The following is a 21,031-nucleotide window of genomic DNA, read 5'->3' as shown; positions in this document are numbered from 1 at the left end:
TGTATTTCGCAAGAAATGTGGTAACAATTCTGTACACACTAGTTAAATTACCTTTTGAAATTTGTTAGTTTAGGTACTCTACATAATACAAAAACATGGCTTCCGTGTAAATTCACAACTGGTACCTTCTAATCCTCTAAGAAAGGACTTGTTCTACCTGAATAGATTTCTTTCTATAAAGTTAAGAACTTAAACTGAAATCACAAATGAAAAGTAGACAATTATGTATGAAAACAATTCGTCGGAGGGAATAGTTCTTTCCTTATTACGAACTACACAGTTTCATTTATCCGTATATTCTACGTAATACAAAATATCACGAAGTAAATGGATGAATTTTCTTTAAAGTAGATCGTTATTATGTGTTCTTGATTGAGTCTGACTGGGCGGAAGAGAAGACCTGCTGGCCTAAGCTCTGCTTACTTCCTTATTTACAATTTGCTTTCAGAGAACCAGGAGGTTCATTGCCGTCCTCACATAAGCCTTCCATCAGTCCCTATCCTGAGCAAGATTAATCCAGTCCCTACCATCATATCCCAGTTCCCTGAAATCCATTTTAATATTATCATCCCGATTCCCGGATACTTTTCCCATTTCGTTTTGCCCAAAGAAATATTTCCCAAAGCAGTTTTTCCTAAAAAAAACTTTTCCCCAATGACATTGCGCCCAATGCATTTGTTTCAGATCGTAATTTTCACCAATCAACATCTTTCAATGACAGATTTTCCTTTTCTTACAAATAGTAAATAACAGAAACTCTAAGAAATTATGATCTCTGACATTTTTATGTACATAATTATTTACTTACTTACTGGCTTTTAAGGAACCCGGAGGTTCATTGCCGCCCTCACATAAACCCGCCATTGGTCCCTATCCTGAGCAAGATTAATCCAGTCTCTATCATCACATTCCACCTCCCTCAAATCCATTTTAACATTATCTTCCCATCTACGTCTCGGTCTCCCCAAAGGTCTTTTTCCCTCCGGCCTCCCAACTAACACTTTATATGTATTTCTGGATTCGCCCATACGTGCTACATGCCCTGCCCATCTCAAACGTCTGGATTTGATGTTCCTAATTATATCAGGTGAGGAATACAATGCTTGCAGTTCTGTGTTGTGTAACCTTCTCCATTCTCCTGTAACTTCATCCCTCTTAGCCCCAAATATTTTTCTAAGCACCTTATTCTCAAACACCCTTAACCTATGTTCCTCTCTCAAAGTGAGAGACCAAGTTTCACAACCATAAAGAACAACCGGTAATATAACTGTTTTATAAATTCTAACTTTCAGATTTTTGGACAGCAGACTGGATGATAAGAGCTTCTCAACCGAATAATAACACGCATTTCCCATATTTATTCTGCGTTTAATTTCCTCCCGAGTGTCATTTATATTTGTTACTGTTGCTCCCATGTATTTGAATTTTTCCACCTCTTCAAAGGATAAATTTCCAATTTTTATATTTAGGCTACATTTCGTACAATATTCCCGTCACGAGACATAATCATATTCTTTGTCTTTTCGAGATTTACTTCCAAACCTATCTCTTTACTTGCTTCAAGTAAAATTCCCGTATTTTCCGTAATCGTATGTGGATTTTTTCCTATCATATTCACGTCATCCGCATAGGCAAGAAGCTGATGTAACCCGTTCAATTACCCCTCATCGGCTGTCCGCGACTGCTTATTCAATATATTCACAGCTACCCTCCATATCTGGAAGCCGTTTCCTCGATCCGCAACCTGAGGACGCGCCATGCCGTGGTGATAGGGACCCACAATACATGGATGTACATAATTACAGGATAAAAATATAGCCCAGTAATTCCAAATTCCGTTTTGTGCCAAACTCTGTAACTCGATCTGACTGCTCTTCTTCCTCTTCTCGTTGGTCATACAGTAGAAACTGATCATTACTTGATGTCCGTTTGTAACGTTCTGGGATATCTTGAAGCTCTTCAATAGACCTGGGATCTGTTAATTGGTTTATCATCCGTTCACGCCTAATACTTCTTAAATTCTTTCTCTGGGATATGGTTCATTCTATTTACAAGAATAGTTGCTTGTACATTTTCTACGTTCCATGCATATGCCTGCTGAACTTCTTTCAATACTTCGATTACATATTTTCCAATGCTTGTAGTAATTGTAGCTGCAGTATACTCAGGTTTTCTCTCACAAAGCCAGTAGGCCTATTCTTTCTCTCCTTTGGTATCTCTTCGATTACAGAACCGTCCGTTCAATGCAAGCTTTTTACCACCCCTTGCAGAGATTATAATTACTGCTTCATTAGACATTTCACAACAAATTGTTTATATGATCATTATGAATTTAACTGAAAATTTCTGTATGTTACACGTTAACTGATTCAATTGTAGTTGCAAAAAATGAAATTAGATTTTGATTGAATTGTTGTTACATTTCATGTCAAAAAATGAAATTAGATTTTTGGGTAGATAAATTGGGTAAGAAACTCATTAGGAATTATTACTGGGGGGGGGAAATGACTGGACGAAATTGAAATTGGAATTAAAGGAATTGTATATTGTTTGTTAGTAAAATAACATGTACAAAAATACAGTCCTTCCCTAAAGGAGTAAAAACTCGTGCTAAGGAAGTTATCTAAGCACATACTTAACACAAACAAAGATAATTATTTGACACAAAGTGGGTCAAGGAAAAAAAAATATAGGAATAAATAAACTTTAAAAAATACAATTTCAGTTTTAACAATTTAACTCATACAAATACATATAGATATTAAACCAATATATATTCTTTAAAAATTAAATTCCTAACGCTGTTTTTTAAATTTCTGATACTAAAAGTTTCCAAATTTGAGTATTTTTCAATTATTTTATTATATAACCTTCGACAGCTGAGAGCTGTGCTTGTGAAACACTTCGGTTCCTCTAGTCGTATAAAATCGGATCTTTTCGTTCCATATTTATGATGATACAATTTGAATTTATTGCGATTTTTATGTATGAGGTTTAAGAAGGCAATATAATTAATTTGTTTAATTTTCAGAACATTAAAATCAGTGAAAAAAAGCATGAATGAGTAATCAATTGGTTTAAGGCATATTTTAATTATTCTTTTCTGAATAAGTAGGCTATTAGTGGAGTGGGATTAGAGTTACAAGCATTTCCCCACCCAAAAATTCCATACTGAAGAATGGATTGAAATCAAGCTAAATAAATTAACTTAAAATATTAACTGGTAAATATGACCTAAGTGTAACAAAGATATAAAATGGTTTACGTACTGTAATCTATTGCACAAGTATGTTTTTTTGAGGGAGAGGGGGAACGAATTGGGAAAAGTGACCGGGAACGTATGATCCCATCTACGTCTCGACCTCCCCAAAGGTCTTTTTCCCTCCGGCCTCCCAACTAACACTTTATACTCATTTCTGGATTCATCCGTACGTGCTACATGCCATGTCCATCTTAAACGTCTGGATTTAATACTCCTAATTGTGTTAGGTGACGAACACAATGCGTGCAGTTCTGTGTTATGCAACTTTCTCCATTCTCCTGTAACTTCATCCCTGTTAGCCCCAAGTAGTTTCTTAAGCACCTTATTCTCGAACACCCTTAAACTTCGTTCCTCTCTCAAAGTGAGACTCCAAGTTTCAAAACCATACAGAACAACTGGTAATACAACTGTTTTACGAATTCTGAATTTCAGTTTTTTTGAAAGCAGACTAGATGACAGAAGCTTCTCAACTGAATAATAACAGACTATCCGATATTTATTCTGCGTTTTATTTCCTCTCGAGTGTCATATATATTTATTACAGTTGCTTCAAGCTATTTGAATTTTTCCACCTCTTCAAATGATAAATTTTCTATTTTAATATTTATATTTCGTACTATATATAATTTGTCTTTTCGGAATTTACTTCCAAATCTATCTCTTTAAAGTAAAACACCCTCGCTTTCCTTAATAGTTTATGGATTTTGTCCTGACATATTCACGTCATTCGCATAGACGAACAGCTGTTGTAACCCGACTTATATTGGGGTTTCGTAACAGGCTCTTTTTTTTTACTGTGATGGGTTGTTAGCCCTTCACCCAACCCCGAAGCTGGAGGACCATCCATAATATATTCAGTATATTTTTAAATATATTCACAGCTATCCTCCCTATCTGGAGGCAGTCTCCTCTATCCGCAACCTGAGGGCGCGTCATGACGTGGCGATAGAGACTCACAGTACATGGTAGATTAAATGAATAAATTATTATTAGATAAATAATTTGTAAGAGCCGTTAGATTTTATAAGTAAATCGTATTATATTAACTGAGCTTCGTTGCTGGATAAATTTTGTCTCTTAGATTGTGCATATGAAGAAAATCCATCCAATAGTTTAGGAGAAATCGTAGACATACAGACGGCATGTTCAACATTATTACGTATTTCAATGTTATGCTGAAAATAGGAATTTCTCAAAACATTTTGATCAATTTTTTTACAGCATGTTAGTATTTTATTTTTGTATTTCGTTTAATGAAAAACAAAGAAATTAAAAATGGCTGGCTTTGATGGCGAGAAAACTTTATGGATTGAGTGTTGCAAATGAAATCGAAATACTTGTCAGAAACTTTTCATAAAGTCGCTTTTACAAGAAATTACATCAAATTCTTCAATTAAATCGTACTCCCGTCTAGTTAGATGAGTTCGATGAGGGACTTGTGGATAACTGGGTCTGAAACCCAGTCGGTAACCTATAAGAAAAAGGATCTGCAATTTTAAATCAATTTTTAATATACAGTATAACAATGTATAATACACCTTATCTTTTGCACCCTCTAGCAATAAATTGTTACCACAATCTTGATTTATTGGTTATTGAGACTTTCAAGGAGCAGTGTAGGTTATTTAGCTTTTAGGTGTCGCAGAACGCTCTTAATTTAAAGGTTTCGAACAGAACACCGACCGAAATGCGATAACGTTGTTATTGTTAAAAAATAAGTTGTCCGCAAAACTTAGGCTCTTAGCCTATAGCGTCCTGAAAGAAAATACTAGGCATTTCGAGATATAACTCAATACATTGCGCTGGATGAACAAGTTTTGAGAGTTGCAAATAGTATTTATTTTACTTCTGGGCTTGTGAATAATAGAGAGTTTTCTCTTCCTCCTGGTCCGCTAACGATTAACGCTATGTTGGCGTCAATGATGAAAGAGCCAATCAGAGCCATTCACCTAACGTTATTTCAATAACGGAACCGTGATCTTTAGACGGATAATATGGACGTGAACGAAGTTTACCGTAGGCCTAATTCGGTGTTAAAACATGGCATCTCGTTTGAGATTTACCACTGTGAAGGAAGTTCATCTACTTAGAACAGCTCAAGACGGATAAATTATTCAATCAGTAGTACAAAAATGCTCAGGAAATAATTTTTCTTTGAGATTTCAACAGACAGAATGTTGTATCGTGAGAACTCCATCAAGCGAAAACGCTCCTTTTTTTAACTCGCCGTAACTCGGAAACCAGTAAAGATTTTGAGTAGCGATCACTTTTAAAAGGAATTTCCATTCTATCTCAACATTTCTCTCGCTTTGACCCCGCCATCTAACGTTAAAATGAAAACGTTTGCCGCTTAGGAACTTTTGAAGGTGTAAATATCTATTTTGAACAGATTACACCGAAGTTAGTTTTTTTTTTTTTTAACTTCTCAAAAAAGATTTTCATTTCGAATTCTTTTCTATACTTTCCTGAGACATTGAGCTATCAATTACAAAAATTACAGAGCGATTGGTCGGCTGTCATAGCATAGAAGCTACACGATAAATCTTTAACGGAGCGGAAATCATCGTATAGTAAAGACTTACATTAAAGGAATACGTGCATCGATCCTTTACGTTTCTTTCTGAAGCTTTACGAACACGAACACACGTTACAAAATATGTCACTATTGACGTCAACATAGCGTTAGACGTTTAACGGGCCACCAGGGTGCGAAAACTCTCTATTGAGAATTAATGAAGCGCGTTAAGACTAGGATTATAAAGTTTTATAAACCCGATGGAATTACTATTTAAAATAGAGATTTACTCGTACAAGACTTTAGAGGAGATGCAGTTAGAATTATATTCAGGTGATTTGTATTGTTTCGTAATGTGAAAAACCAAATTGTTAAAAATCAAAATGTAACTATGCAGGTCATATGAAGTAAATTTAAATTTCTATGGAAAAATTGAATCGAGTCTTAGAACTCCAACAAAAACATAATGAAACACATGTCCATAAAACCATGAAGCTATGGGGTGCTAGACAACATATGAAACATACTGAACGTTCAGCTCGGCTCCCGATCGGGAAGACGCATATCAGAATTGATTGCATGGTCGGCGTAGAGTACGTCATTATCGATCTGTGATGTTCCTCGTATGTTTGCTCATCTATCTATATCCGGTTTTTGTCAAGTTGCTTCGTCTTCCGCCCTGAAACGCCATCCTTCTCAATTCTCCCATTGCTCCATTTGCATTCCATAAGATTCCATTGCAGCAGTGATTGTAGCATTCTCTTTCTTGGTCTACGTCTTTTCTTCCTTTCAGCTGAAATCCAATTCATTGCTGTTTTAGGAAGTCTATTTTTATTTTCAATGATAACATTTCTATGTACAGTTATATTTTTATGTCATAATGAATACTAATTTGTGTTACAGGAGTTATTCAAGTGATATCTGAATACATTCATACATTTTCGATATCTTTTAATGAAATTGTTATTCACACCTTACGAAATCCTAAAAGAATACAGTATTCTATAGATGAATAATCTCCACATTATGGACGGACTTAGAGACTATAATAAGAAGGGAAGTTGCACGCATTACGGAAATGCGTTGAAATTCTGCGTGCGTGATTAAAAGATGTCAGAAATACGTGAATGCAGATGGACACTACTTTGTACAACTCATATAACAAAGGTTAGTACTCATTGTAGATTATAAATATAATTGTCTTCATAGAATAATTATTAATCAACGTTTTATACGTAAGAACATGCCGTAGGTTACCAATCGATAATGACGCAGTCTACTCCGGCCATGCAAGCATGTCTGATGTTCGTGTTTCCGAGCGGGAGTGAAGCTTAATATTTTATATTATATCCTTGTACTTTAAATTAAAAAAAATGCTGTAATTGCTTAATTTCGACATTATATGGCATTAATTATCCATTTTTGTAATTTTCTTCAACGAGAATATGCGGCACTGCAACCCCGGGTGAGAAGACTAGCAACTCAGAGATACCGAAGAAATAGGCTGAGACATTCCGTTAACGGTCACCATATTGATAGATCAAACCCATATACCAGCAGGTATCGCCAAATGAAGTCTCTAAATACAGATTGAATCAGCCAGGGCTAGACTCTTAACCGCACTCACGGTGGCTGATTCATACGTAACGACGCTACCATATGCGGAGGATTCGTTCCGCGCTTTTGCTGCTAGTATTGCGTAATGATGTACTTACCGAATTCACAATACATATTCGAAATGACGTCCTTGTGATATCTGACAGACTGCACATCTCCTGAAGACAGGTCCAGCAACTCGCCGCCATTCGTTCTCCGAAATAGCTCGAATTTATGTCATGTAGCGGTTGTTCGTGAAAGCTATGTGGATTTTCACTGTCCTAGTAACGATTGTTTTGAGTGTTCGCGTAACCACTGTGGTGGAACCATGCTTCGTCACTATAAAAAATTTGAGGTGGGGTCAAGTAGTTCATCATACACTTACTGTTGGAACCACATGCAAAACCTAAGTCTGCTTTGGTAATCGGGTTCCGTTAAACTCTGAACTACACGAATTTTATAAGATTTTAATTTGAATTGTTTCATACCTCTTATCACTGAAGACTGTGACACCCCTACCTGCTGATCTACACGGCGGGATGATGTCGTAGAACTGCTCTCTAGTCGGTGGCCAATTACATCTAACATCTCCTCAGTGAGAACACGCCTCACTCATGTTCGTTTCTTACCTAATACTGATCCAGTTGTATGAAATTTCTTCACTAAATTGTAAATCATTGTTTCAGAAGGCTCTGTAGAATCTGGAAATGACTGATTGAAGTTTGTTATAACTGTTCTCCACGATTCATATTTCACAAAGTTGTCGTAAGAAAAAATTCTCGTTGTTCAAGACTATATTTCATAGTGGACAAACTACGTAACTAAACACGAAACGTACGCGAGCAAGAGATTTGATCACTGCAGTGGCGCAGCTGTTACTACAGATACGAATTTCCGCTGACGCCGGTCTAGCCATACCTGACTCACTCTGTAGTACCTATATGGTACATAGAGAAACTTTTAGCCTGACTACTCTCTCCGTCTAATATTACGTAAGGTCTTAGACCAATCTGTTTTATACTATACAGTATCTTATTAAAGATGAAGAGGATAAGTGCAACCTTGAGTTTTATCGATGAATTGCAGGTCGAGGATGGGACAAACCTAATTACTCTTGGGCCACGCATTATGGTTCCTCTGGTGTTTTATTTTATCGTGAATTAGATGTGGCTGTACAGTTTTACCTTGAATCCTCTTATATAAGGAGAGATGTCTTTTAAGTGCAGTAAACTTATGACGCTGATCTCTCGGGATAATTTTCTTTCTGAAGGCCACCATGATAATTTCATCGCCCTTAAAAATTAATCTCTCTCATGTGGGTTTGAACCTGTGGAATTTGGATCCAGTGGGAAGCATTGTAATCTCTGTATCACCTAGTATGACAAGTTCTGAGGAGAATTTAGCAATTTCGGGGAAAAAAAAATCTCATCTCCCGTTCTTGTCAATCACAAGTAGGCCTATCATTTCCAGTCAAAGTAGGAGGCCGGCTCGACTCCTCAAACAGATAAGTCCGCGATACCCGAGGAGTGTTTTACTATATAAGTTTGTGAGACTTAAATACTGAAAAACAGAATGGAAAATGACGAACTGTAGGCATATCTTATTAGTAACATTAAATGTAAAGATGGAGGTTGAACTAAATATATTTTCAATATTCGATATGAGTGTTAAAAATGGCATTTTATTTTGTGAGCAAGGATGTTTGCGAAACGAGGCTGCAAGCCGAGTAAATGGAACCTATGAACAAAGTAAAGGCCGGTTCGCAATAAACCGGGAACGGAAGTGACAACGAGAACGGAAATAATGTTAAAATAAATGTATTTAAATACGAACATTCACAATAGTTAATTGTGAATGCTCGTATTTAGGCCTAACAATATTTATTTTAACAATATTTCCGTTCTCGTTCTCGTTGTTTCCGTTCCAGGTTTATTATGGACCAGTCGTAATACCAATTTTAACATATGTGTTGTATATTATTTTTAGACAACCGTTCGTCCATGCTTATAATCGGTACAATGTAACGTCATGTATTAAGTTGAATGCTCCCCTCTTCACCCGTGTTATTTGATCATCTGCTTAAATTGAGTGACATTAAAATAGCTGTTATGTTCACTTCACTACTGGCAATACTTCCTCAAATACACGTTTATTACGGATATCTTGAGAGTTATTCATTTTGTAACTGTTAGGTTGGCACAATTTGATGTATTTATCAGGCAAGGCAAGTTACTCTAATTAATTTCACAAATTTTATCCGGATTACATATTCTGTGTATATTTTATATCGCGATTATAATATGGACTAACATAATAAATTGCAAAAATATAATTATTGTTCTTTTTATTGCGAATTGTGAGTGAAGTTACTGTTTTCATCACGTTATTTATTTAGCTAGTAGGCAAAATGAGTACAAATTAAAATTACACAACAAAAATGTTTCTATCCACTACCGTAAGAGCCAGGCTGTGTGGTCTTAGCCAATAATATAACATAAAATTTACAAATACAGTTTACTAAATAGGCTACATTAATTAACTTAATTCAGACCGATAACTAACACACAAGAGCAAAAAAAGAAGAAAGAGAGAGAGATAGAAAAAACATTTACTATAAATTGACAATGAAACATAATACAGCTTTTTAATAACATTAGGGTCCATCGCTGTGGAGTAACGGTTAGCCTGCCTGACGGTGAAACGAACGGGCCCAGGTTCAAATCCTGGTTGGGACAAGTTACCTAAGGTTTTTTCCGGAGTTTTCTCTCAACTCATTAAGAATATATGCTGGGTAACTTTTAACGTTGTACCCCGGACTCATTTCGCCGGCATTATCACCTTCATCTCACTCAGACGCTAGATAACAATATCAATTGATAAAGCATCGTAAAATAACCTACTAAAAAAAGTAACATTAGGGTTTTACTTTCAAGATTGGTAACATTGAAGTGCCAGCAATCTTTAAACTCACTTATTTTAGGTAGGGTCTATATGTAAAACAGACTTCTCATTTACTATAATACGCCTTATTATAACAGTGAAACGTTACCACACTAAAAGCAGCCGGTATTTTAGCTAGTGGTAGACTATTAGACTGCAGATGGACAGGTCCCCGCTGCGAACCCAGGTAGATCCTATGTTTAATTGCATTTAATTCTTTTTCATATAATGTATACCTAAATAAAATATTTGTTGAAGCAATTTATTTAATTTATGTACGCTCCTTAACTAAAACCATTCATTATTAAGAGTAGGCCTGGCATTATTTGAACCGCTTTATTGATCTGTTACGATTGCTACCGTATGGCATCTGGTGGGAAAAATTGTCAATTGACGCAAACAGTTGAAAGTCAGTGTTAAAAGTACTTTTCGCACTCTACCGTACAATAGCCATTTTTAACACGATCTCCCAGCGTTAAAAGATCTAAAAATGCTATTTACAGAAATAAATAGATGCAATATTTCGGATTTACATGTCAGAGCTTTCAAAATTATGATTACTCTGAACTTTATCATTGACAACAGCGACCCTCTCTATAAATATTGCCATTAATTATTGATTTTTGCCTCCTCCAGCGTTGTCTCTGGCGTGCAATAGGCAGTGGATCTACTTCGAACCGATGTGATGATATTGATTAATGGAGCATTTGTGGAACAGCGGAAGGGGAAATAGGAGTAGACCTATTCCTCGAAAATCTTCTTTGTCCGACATATATTCCACTTAGGGCCAATTGTATAAAACTCCCTGACTAAAGATCAACTTTGATCGAAGATCGAAAAGTGAACCGAGTTCAGACACTTCTTCTATTGTATAAAACTTTTCTGCGATCAAATTACCTTGGTTCAAATGCAATCTAAGTTCACGTGAAAAGGATTTGGCAACATCGCATAAACAGGTAAAATAAGTGATACGCGGACCATGTTATACCAGGTTTGTTAAGTGTTGCCAATCTAGTGACTTTAACTCTTTTTCAACAACAATTTCTTTTAACTTTTATATTGCTTAAATAGGGATTTAGTGACCTTTTTAGCACCCCATAGTGACAAAATTTAATCTTTCTTTGTTGATAATGAGAAATCTAGCGACTTTACAACTACTTTTTGGCGACTTTCCGTATTACACTCTGTTGGAGACACTGGTTTTTTGTACAATGTAAATAATGGCGGACAATAAGAAGAAGGTTGACTGTTCTCCAAGTTGTTATCATGTTATGGTGTTTGATACTGCTAAACATAATAAAGCTTTATAAAACGACAATTTTCGTTTAGTAATACAGTTAATTGAACATTTATGAATGTACCCATCATATCCATTGGTTGTTATAAACATAATATAATTATAGGTTTTGTTATTTGATACTGCTGAACACGATAGGGCCTTATAAAATATAAGAATGTTTGTGTATTAAGGCAAGAAATTGAAAGAAATATATATATAAATGTACCTAACATATCTATTAATATTAATAATAATGGATATTTTATTTGCACAATCTGTCACTCGTATATTTCAAACAGAAAAGAAATAATTGAACTTGGATCATCTAACTTAATCGGAGAAATTTCTTCAGTCAAAGTTGACTTTAGTTTGAGACAAATTACTCTCAGATTAGACTTTATACAACACAAAATTCCAAGTTCAGCTGAAACAAGGATAAATTTAACCTCTGATCTAAGATTAAATGATTTATACAATCGGCCCTTAAAGTCTCCGGGAATTTAACTGTGTAATCGAAAGCAAAATGCTGGTACGATGCGCCGAAATGTTTTGTAATAGAAAATTACACTCAAAGACACAGACTTGTTTATCTATCATTATATAGTAAATTATTATGACGACCAAGCAGAATGTAGACCTATTCGTATTTGTGTTCGAATATAATTGACTGATGTTTCATCAACATTGCTTATTTTCTTACAGATGATGAACCGCCGTTGCTGCAAGACGTAGGCTAGTCAAACAATAATGAACAGATTTCATCCTATAACGTTTCAAGTTCAAAGCATCGTTAAATAACTTTATATTCCTTGTAACTTATAAAAGGAAGTCTAGAACGTTCTCTTCGCGTCTTGAGCAGTCATTTGTTTTGATAAATCAATCTGAAGTGAAAGACGAGGTCTTGAATACTCGGAGGCTGTGAAGCTGGTATGAATTTATCATGCCTACAAGAACTTAATCCGTTTTATAACCAGAGATTTCCGATAATGATGGTGCAGCGATGCCCTGATGGAGTACTTGTGCCTTATCTGCACGGCTTCATTAAATATTAATCACTAGTTCCTCTGAGCAGTCTGTCTGCTACACATCAGCGAAACAACTTCTCTACGTCCTTGGAGTAACTTACTAATGCAACCCAACGCTAGCGTTCAGGCGCGTTCGAGTTTTGTACTGTGGTCATCATTAAACTTAATCTGTTACTCGTTATTTCAGGATGTTTTCATTGATCGTTAATTGCCTCTGTGCCTTAATATTGTAGATAACGGTACAAATAATGTCGAATATAGTATAAAAATTTTATTAGGTTGATACATAAGTTTATAATGTTTTCGTTCATCATCACAGCACTGCGTTGTTAGGAAATTGTTTATGTTTGTCATTTGTCATTTGGAGTGTTGTGCTTGTAAATATGCATTGAGTATTACGGATTTGAAGAAACTTTGTGCTTTTTGTGGGCTAAAGAAAATGGAGTGCCAAGTGGAGAGAGAAAAAAAAAACAATTCCGACATGTTCTTCTGTTTGAGTTTAATAGCGCAGCAAAGGCAGCGGAGGCGACTCGAAACATTTGTACCGTGAACAGAGAGAATACCTTCGGAAAAGCACTGCAAGAAAATACTTCCGTCGTTTTAACACATAACACCCTGTACAAAAGTTAGTGTTCATTCACAGAAGATGATGTAATGAGTCTGGTGAGAAAGAAGGCGTCGTGTACTACAAATTGCTTCTCAGGAATGTAACCGTAACTGCTGCAAACAACTCAGACACTTTGCGGCCGCAATTGAAGCAAAACGATCAGGAAGACTGGATCAAGTGCTGCCGCAACACGAAAGGCACGCTCGCACTGCGCTAACATGACGAAAGCAGCTATCCAGGAGCTTGATTCGGAGGTGATTCCACATTCCCCATAGTTTTCCGATCTTGCTTCTGCAGATTTCTACGTTTTCCGTTGTCTAACTAACAACCGTCAAGGGAACTCCTTTGATAAAGAAGATGCTTTACAAACTTGACTTGACAAATCCTTTAACTTAAAATCAGGAGATTTCTTCAGACCCGGAATCGAAAAACGACTCCAGCGTTGGCAGAGAGTCATAGCTTTTTTGCTCTCCCGCATCCCAAGAGTACGGTACCAGCTCTGCGATTAGGTTAAGTACGCTTTCTAGAATTCTTGAATGCCTATGCCCGGCCATAAGAACAATATACTATATAAGTTAATACTTACAAGATATTGCTGTAGTAAATATTACCCATTTCATTTAGGCTATAGTAAAACGTCGTCCACATGGCGAAGTTCACTGTTCCAAATTAATATTGTCTCTCTCCCAGTATCTACGTACTTTCTAAAATTTACAAGAGGTTGCCTTTACATTGAAGGAAAAATAATTGGAGAAAAATGCATTTTTGTGTTCTTAAATTTTGTTTATTTAATTACTTGACTAAGGACACAACTTGTGGTCACCGGGAATATTTATGTATTATTATTTAGTGTATTTTAATCGATTTTTCTAAATTATTGGCTAGGATGTGAATAACTTGATATAACCTACGTAATTTATACATACAGCTACAAACTATTCTGCTTAGTACAACAACAATATTGGTTGAACAAAATGTGGACCTGTTATACAGTACGATTATTTAGTCCTGACAGTCGCCGGCAATGTGCGCCTTTGTCAGGCAAGTCCATTAAGTTACGCCAAGGGATGTTCAGGTTAGTCTGTTGCCTGCAGTCAGAGCGATCAAATGTCACGCATGCGGTATAGCGTTGTGTTTCCAGTACAGTTAAGCTGTACTGCATTCCTTTACCGACCGCTCGCCCTTACCTCTACTCCGGAACTCTCCCCACTACTCCTATTACTTCCCCTCTTTCGCGTCGCTGAGCTGTTAATAATCGTTCTGTACTGTACATTGCCTTGAAAATGCACACTCGAAAACATTGTTTTTCTTAAAATTCGAATCACCATTTCTCTTAATGTTAGACAGTCTGTCATAGTTCAGTATGCTGCTAGTTCATTATCAAAAGGGAACGTAGTTCGATCCGGTATAAATGCGTCATAATGACTGGTTCTTTTATGGTACTTGTCTTTTGCTATTTTCATTGCACCAGGAATGTAAGTGTTAGAACTAAAACAACAATAATTACAGTTAAATAAGTTATACTATTAATACATATTACCTAACAGAGAAACGTATAAATCCTCTGTTGCCATGTTATCATCTCATCATCTTTAAGTAACTTGTGTACTGTAAAGTTGACAATAAATAAAACAGTACTACTCCATATTACCATACAAATCAGTAGTTTATCAGCAGGCTTCGGTCCTGGGCACAGAAACGCATGAAGTTCAGAACACACGAACGATAGTATTGTGTTGGTCGAGTGAAGTGGGAGATCGAGCGCGCCTTTACTTCGTGTCTCAACATGTAAACAGTCCGTCACAGTACGGCACAAAATATATTTCATCCTGTACAGATGCAGTATAATTATACAGTACATTCCTAGTGTGGACAATAAATGTCTACCATTAAAGTATTAACGTGAGTTGTAACCTTCAATCAGGTGTTCCTATGCCGAAGCCTGTTACACGTACCGCAATACACACAACGGTAATACACATTACGGACCAACCTGTGCTGTTGGAGTCACCCTTCCACACGGGTCATGACGTCATTTATACTCCGTGTACTCTAAACCTCATACTGGTTACTCTGTGTCCCTAGGCCGAAGCCTGTTTATAAGTACCAAATGTGTAGTTTTTACTGTCTTCTCAACTAGTAAATAAATTATTTTCTGCATCTTAATAGCTGATCATTTATGGAGCCCATTTTTGAAGTAGAAATGGCCTACGTCTTTCATCGCAATGAGTACGGCCACCCGTTCCTGGATCCGTGACGAAATAAAATGTCAGAATTTCAAACGGTTACTGGAACAAAATTATTAGCCACAGCCCAATGATAATCTTATTAGTTAGAGATCATAATCCAATGTAACTTGTGTGACCACTTCCAGTGACGCCACCTCCCCTCGCTATGGGCGTGAGGACGCCGAAGTTGTGTGCAAAAATTAACCGTGCCGCGCGGACTCTCTCAGTAATATCTCGGCATCGACAGCAGCTACAGACTGTGCTACGACTCTTTTGATTTTAATTTGCAGCTTCTGCAATATTGAAGTGATAATGGAAACGTACGATATATTTTGAGTGGACATAGTGAATAATTTGTGAGCTGATAGTCTGTCGAACATCACTTCATATGAAGAGGAAATATATTGTATGCCCTTAATTAATTGCCGAAACAAAAATGAAACATTCAACCTAACAAAACTGTAGTTAGTTCCCGAAACTGGGTGACGTATTGCACGTGCCGGTGTATCCTGACACGGCGCAGAATTTGTTTGTACAAAATGAAAACGAATTTGCTATGTTTAGTAATATTGAGCTAGTATTATTAAAATTGAGATAATGTGAAGTGCATGCACATCTACGTACAGCATGAACAGACGTTGCCATATCGCTGAAGTCAGTCGACGGTCGCAGCATCACGAGATACGTACTTCCATCTGCGCTTTGTTCTTTGTTCACTCATTGATTTACCTTTCCTACGACGCCAGACGACATTCACTTTTTTTTCTCGGAATACTCCAAGTGTACTCAATCAAATGGAGAATTTGTCCGTAGAAGAGATCGGATTTCATTCCCAAGTATATCCTATAAAAGTTCTCATGAAAAAAAAATGTTTTTTTCCATTTATAGTATCATTTTTTCCTTGTCATAAGGGAATATTCGATTTCGTATTGACTTTTTTTTATGGGAGTCTCGCTGTGTGTAATGTGTTAGGTAAAATTAGGGTGACCAGATTCATATCGATAAAAAAGAGGACACAAAGCTTAAAAGAGGAGGACATTTTTCGAAGAAGGAGAACAGAAAATATGCACTTAGATTTAGTTCAGGCCTATATTATACTTTAAATTACGTCAATATCTATTTTATTACAAAATATTTAAGTACAGATTTAGGCTTATATCATACTTAAACGTATGTTAATATCTATTTTATTACAAAATAATTATGATAAATCTTAATAATAATAATAATAATAATAATAATAATAATAATAATAATAATAATAATGATTTTACAGTTACTATATGAAAGTCAAGGGAACTATGATATTAAAAAGGATAGAAAATATCTATTTAGAATTAAGTTTAGCCCTATATTATACTTAAAATGATGTCAATATCTATTTTATTACATAATACTTATGATGAAACTTAATAATGTAAAATTACTTTACAGTTGCCTACATATGAAAGCAACGACCATAACAAGTAGGAGCAAAGAGAGTTATGATCATTCGCAAAGAGTATATTCCGCCGATGCTGCTGCCACCTACAGACAAATTACTTGAATAAGGCATCAAATCAGATAATTTAAAAATATCAGGCATACAAGTTACGAAAAAGAGGATATTTCTTGATGTTTTAAAAATCCGCTCGGACCCCGGACAAAGGTTTAAAAAGGAGAACATATCCGGACCTGGTCACCCTAGGTAAAATATATCTAATTGAACAAGAAGACTACACTGCGAGGATATTAAAATATGTACAGACATAAATTAATTATATTTTTCTTGATTAGGTTTACAGTATTATCTCTGTGAAGTGTAAGGTCTTCGATAAAGGCTTATAATAATAATAATAATAATAATAATAATAATAATAATAATAATAATAATAATAATAATTAGTGAATTAAGGTTACTTTTATTCCAACAGTCCTTAAACGTATACTTTTAATGATCTAATATGAATGTATAAATATCTATTTTTATTCATGGATATTTACTGCGTCATTATTTCTTTTAAAGCATTTTCTGACCATTTTTTAAATAAATTTAGGGCTCACTAGCTATTAGGGATTACGTGAAATTATTTTAATAAATTATGTATGAAATTAGTACGAATTGAGAATTCTTTTGCAAATCTAACGGTTTGTACTGTAGTTATTAGTATATGAGCTGACAATTTTTTGGAACGAATGAAACATTTAAGCACCTCCAATACTAGGTTGTCTGTAGGGAGAGGTAGACTCTTTCGCCTTCTGAAGACCGTCAGTCAAAGTAGTCGTTCTCAGTTAGTTTAGCTGTAAGGTCAACATAAGCTTCTGTAAATTCTAAAAACTTAAGCTTTTTTGCAGTACATAAAGCTAGTGTGAAATATTATGCCAAATGCGTAAGGGATTTTCTTATATTATTTAAATATTTTCATATATTTCCCTGAACATCTATGTATATCTATATTCTAGAATATCATACTTTCATAGATGGGTTCAATTTTTGCTTTGATATGTAACATTTAAAATTTTAATATGGCTTAACAGGTCAGAGAATGACTTTACAATGCAAGAAATACTTATCTATGAATTTAAGAGTTATAATTTGATTCTGATTTAAATGTACTAGAAAAATATATTTATTTAATATAATAATTAAATGCAACTGATGTAACAGCTTTCAGAAGAACATTAATTTAGTGCATTAATGATACTGGTGTGATGTACTGTAATTCTGTGGTCGTTTTTCATTCTGAGAACGCACGAAAATAATGCAATACAACACAACACGACGAACGTTGTTGTTAAACTTAACTGTTATGATATGAGATATTTATCTTTGAAAACTGGCCAAGTTGGCAGCTCCGACTTTTCCGGAAGTCTGGCAATTGTTCTGCATTGCATTGAATTGTTGTGAGTTCTCATAATGAAAATCCGCCTTCAACTGTCTTCTGTAGATGACTGTGTGAACCAGATGCTTGTTTTTTTGTTTAGCACACAACACATAATGTCTTTTAATTTCTTCTGTCTCTTTGCTGCTCCTTTTTACATTAGTCACCATCAGATCTATGTTGTTAGTATTTGTTATTTTTAACACAATTTTCGTATTAGTGTGTTTGTTAATGGTAGTAGTTTTTTTGTCTTGTTAGTAATATTTTATATTTTATGTTATCTTATAGGGGCTTCGGATTTATCACCTTCGCCGACCCGGCTAGCGTAGATAAGGTTTTAGCACAAGGCACACACGAGCTAGACGGTAAAAAGGTACCGTAGACAATTTTTTAATTCCATAGTCCTATAAATTTTATTTAAAAAAATTAATCTTAAAATATGATGAAAAAAGTCAGAGAGGTCATTTATTATTAATTTGAAAACAACTTTAATTTAACGTCGTGTACAATATTCAAATTATTTCATATTCAAAAGATTATAAAAGAAATTATATTTTTGATTTCTTAAAAGTGTATTAAAACGAAATCAAAATACATATATTTTTATGTGTGTGTGAACGCATCACGGCCGGCAATTGTCCATGAAAGAGGTAAGTCACTGCACCCTAGATTCCTTGCCAGTCGGCGAATGGATGTTTTCTCATTTACGGAGCTGCTACAGAATCTCCATATCTTTTCTTTACTCCCCCCACCCCCCACAAACTCCTTCTCACTAAAAGAAGGAACATCGTATTTTTCTCCCTCCATTGAGCAGCATTAATTATTCCAAGAAAAACCCCTGAAGGAAATTGGAACCTCTGTAAAAATATACATATATACATTTTTTCAAAAGAACGAAATGATCTTTTTTTTTCTCTCTCCTCTCTCATTACTCTGCAGTACATTTTCCCTTCATTCTCCATATTTTATATTGCAGTCTTTATTTTTAATATACATCCTTCTTCAAATTACTTTGAAAAAATATCGCGTATCCTTGATTCTCGCAAGAGTTGCTATGAAATGGAAGCCAGACTCGGCTCTTGAACAGAATAGATTCCCGCAGGAAGCAATTCATTCGCTCATTGGTTAATCTAGACACGAAAGTAAGTAGATTGTGTATATACAGGATATTTAAAGTTTATTGAGACATCTTGGAACATTAAAAATATGGTACTTCATTGTTAAAGTTTATACTAACATTTCTTACGAGCTGAAGTATTTTTAATCCGAACGCAGTATAATATATAGTTAAGAGAGTTTCGCATTTTCGAAAGTGGTTATGGATTCGAACCCCGCCTGGAGTTATTTTGTTTGTCTAATGTGATATAAAATGAAGTGGAAATGAGGTTTTCGATCTAAAACGAATTTGACAAGTGTCAATAATAATTTGCCTTCCTATTGTAATAGGCACAAACTTCGTTACATCATATATAAATACGTAGATCTCCAATGATTTTGTTCCTATTAAAGTGATCACATTTACAAATAACTTTTGAAAAAATTGCGAAGAATAGTCCATAAAGAAACCTACATGGATAGTTAATTTTGCGAATAGAGACATAAATTCTGTCTTCCAACTTTCAGTTTTTTATTGAAATTCCATTGAAAATAAATACAAAATTTAGACAGTGCATGTATATTTAGAAAAATAACGTAAGATTTGCACTTTTATGTGTGGAATGAAATGCCTACTTTTCGTCGTAAACGAATAACATTTTAGGACAGGGATATGTTTTTTTATAATTAAGAAAGTATTGGTTATATGACTTTAACCTGAAATTTGAACAGAAGTATTATTGCAACAGAAAACTAAAATCTTAAATTGCCTTTTGGTAAGAGAATTAGAGCTTTAAAAATATATCCGTTTTGAAGAAGAATCTGAATCGTTTTTTCAATGTTCAATAAGTACAATATTTCTTGTTTGTTTACACGATATTAAGATCAAATGCGGTAGTCAAAGAGAGATATTCAAAATTTGATATCAGTTAGTTCATAACAAGAATAAGAGACATGCAATTTCAGTGAATTGAACTTTTTTGCAATTATTTATTCTGTTCTGTAACACAAATTTTTAGTTGATCTTTGTTAAGAATCTTTGGCTATTCTTTTAAGCTTAACTTATATTTTTTTTGAAGAATAATTTTGATTTTTAAAATAAAGTTTATAACATTTTTACTTTATATTATGGTTGGTTCAAATGCCTTAAATTTTTTTGGAGTCCTGTAAGTAATTTTTTTCAGAGTTAAGTGATAATTAATTGATAATAACGGGTAGAAATATATGAATTGTGCGATTTAAATTGAAATTAAAATTTATTCGTGCTATAATAAGAAACTTGATTTTAAATTAAAGTTTACTTAGAAATTTTTGTGTTTAAAATTATACATGTTTAGGAGGACAGTTATTCAATGTAATTATAATTGAAGAAATGTTTTCTGTTAGAGTACAGTAAAATGGAAAACTGAAAATTGATAATAGAAGAATTTATAATTTATTTTGTGGTAATGCATTTTGATCCATAAATTTTAATCAAAATCCACTAACAATTTTTTATTTTTCAAATGTGGTCGAAGTTGAAAGATCGGTTTACAAAATATCAAATTTATTACGGAAATTTTATAAATATTAATATAATAATTGAAGTAATACTTTAGACAATGGCCTTTAGTTCGTCAGTAA

General features: G+C 34.7%; 1 protein-coding gene across 7 annotated transcripts in view; it reads left to right on the top strand.

The window, feature by feature from the left end:
* Positions 1 to 21,031, top strand: part of Rbp6 (RNA-binding protein 6) — a 1,547,649-nt gene that overhangs the window by 252,263 nt on the left and 1,274,355 nt on the right. For 6 of the 7 annotated variants that reach the window (XM_069847734.1, XM_069847740.1, XM_069847739.1 and 3 more), the window contains one exon: positions 18,602 to 18,686. The exons of the other annotated variant lie outside the window; for it this stretch is intronic. In XM_069847734.1, the coding sequence (XP_069703835.1) occupies positions 18,602 to 18,686 (85 nt within the window). The remainder of the gene's footprint in view (positions 1 to 18,601; positions 18,687 to 21,031) is intronic. 7 annotated transcript variants of the gene reach the window in all.

Source organism: Periplaneta americana, chromosome 15 (genome assembly GCF_040183065.1).
Source record: "Periplaneta americana isolate PAMFEO1 chromosome 15, P.americana_PAMFEO1_priV1, whole genome shotgun sequence".
NCBI classification, from domain to species: Eukaryota; Metazoa; Arthropoda; class Insecta; order Blattodea; family Blattidae; genus Periplaneta; species Periplaneta americana.
Note: the sequence above shows the minus strand (reverse complement) of the source record. Positions and strands in the feature narration are given on the sequence as shown.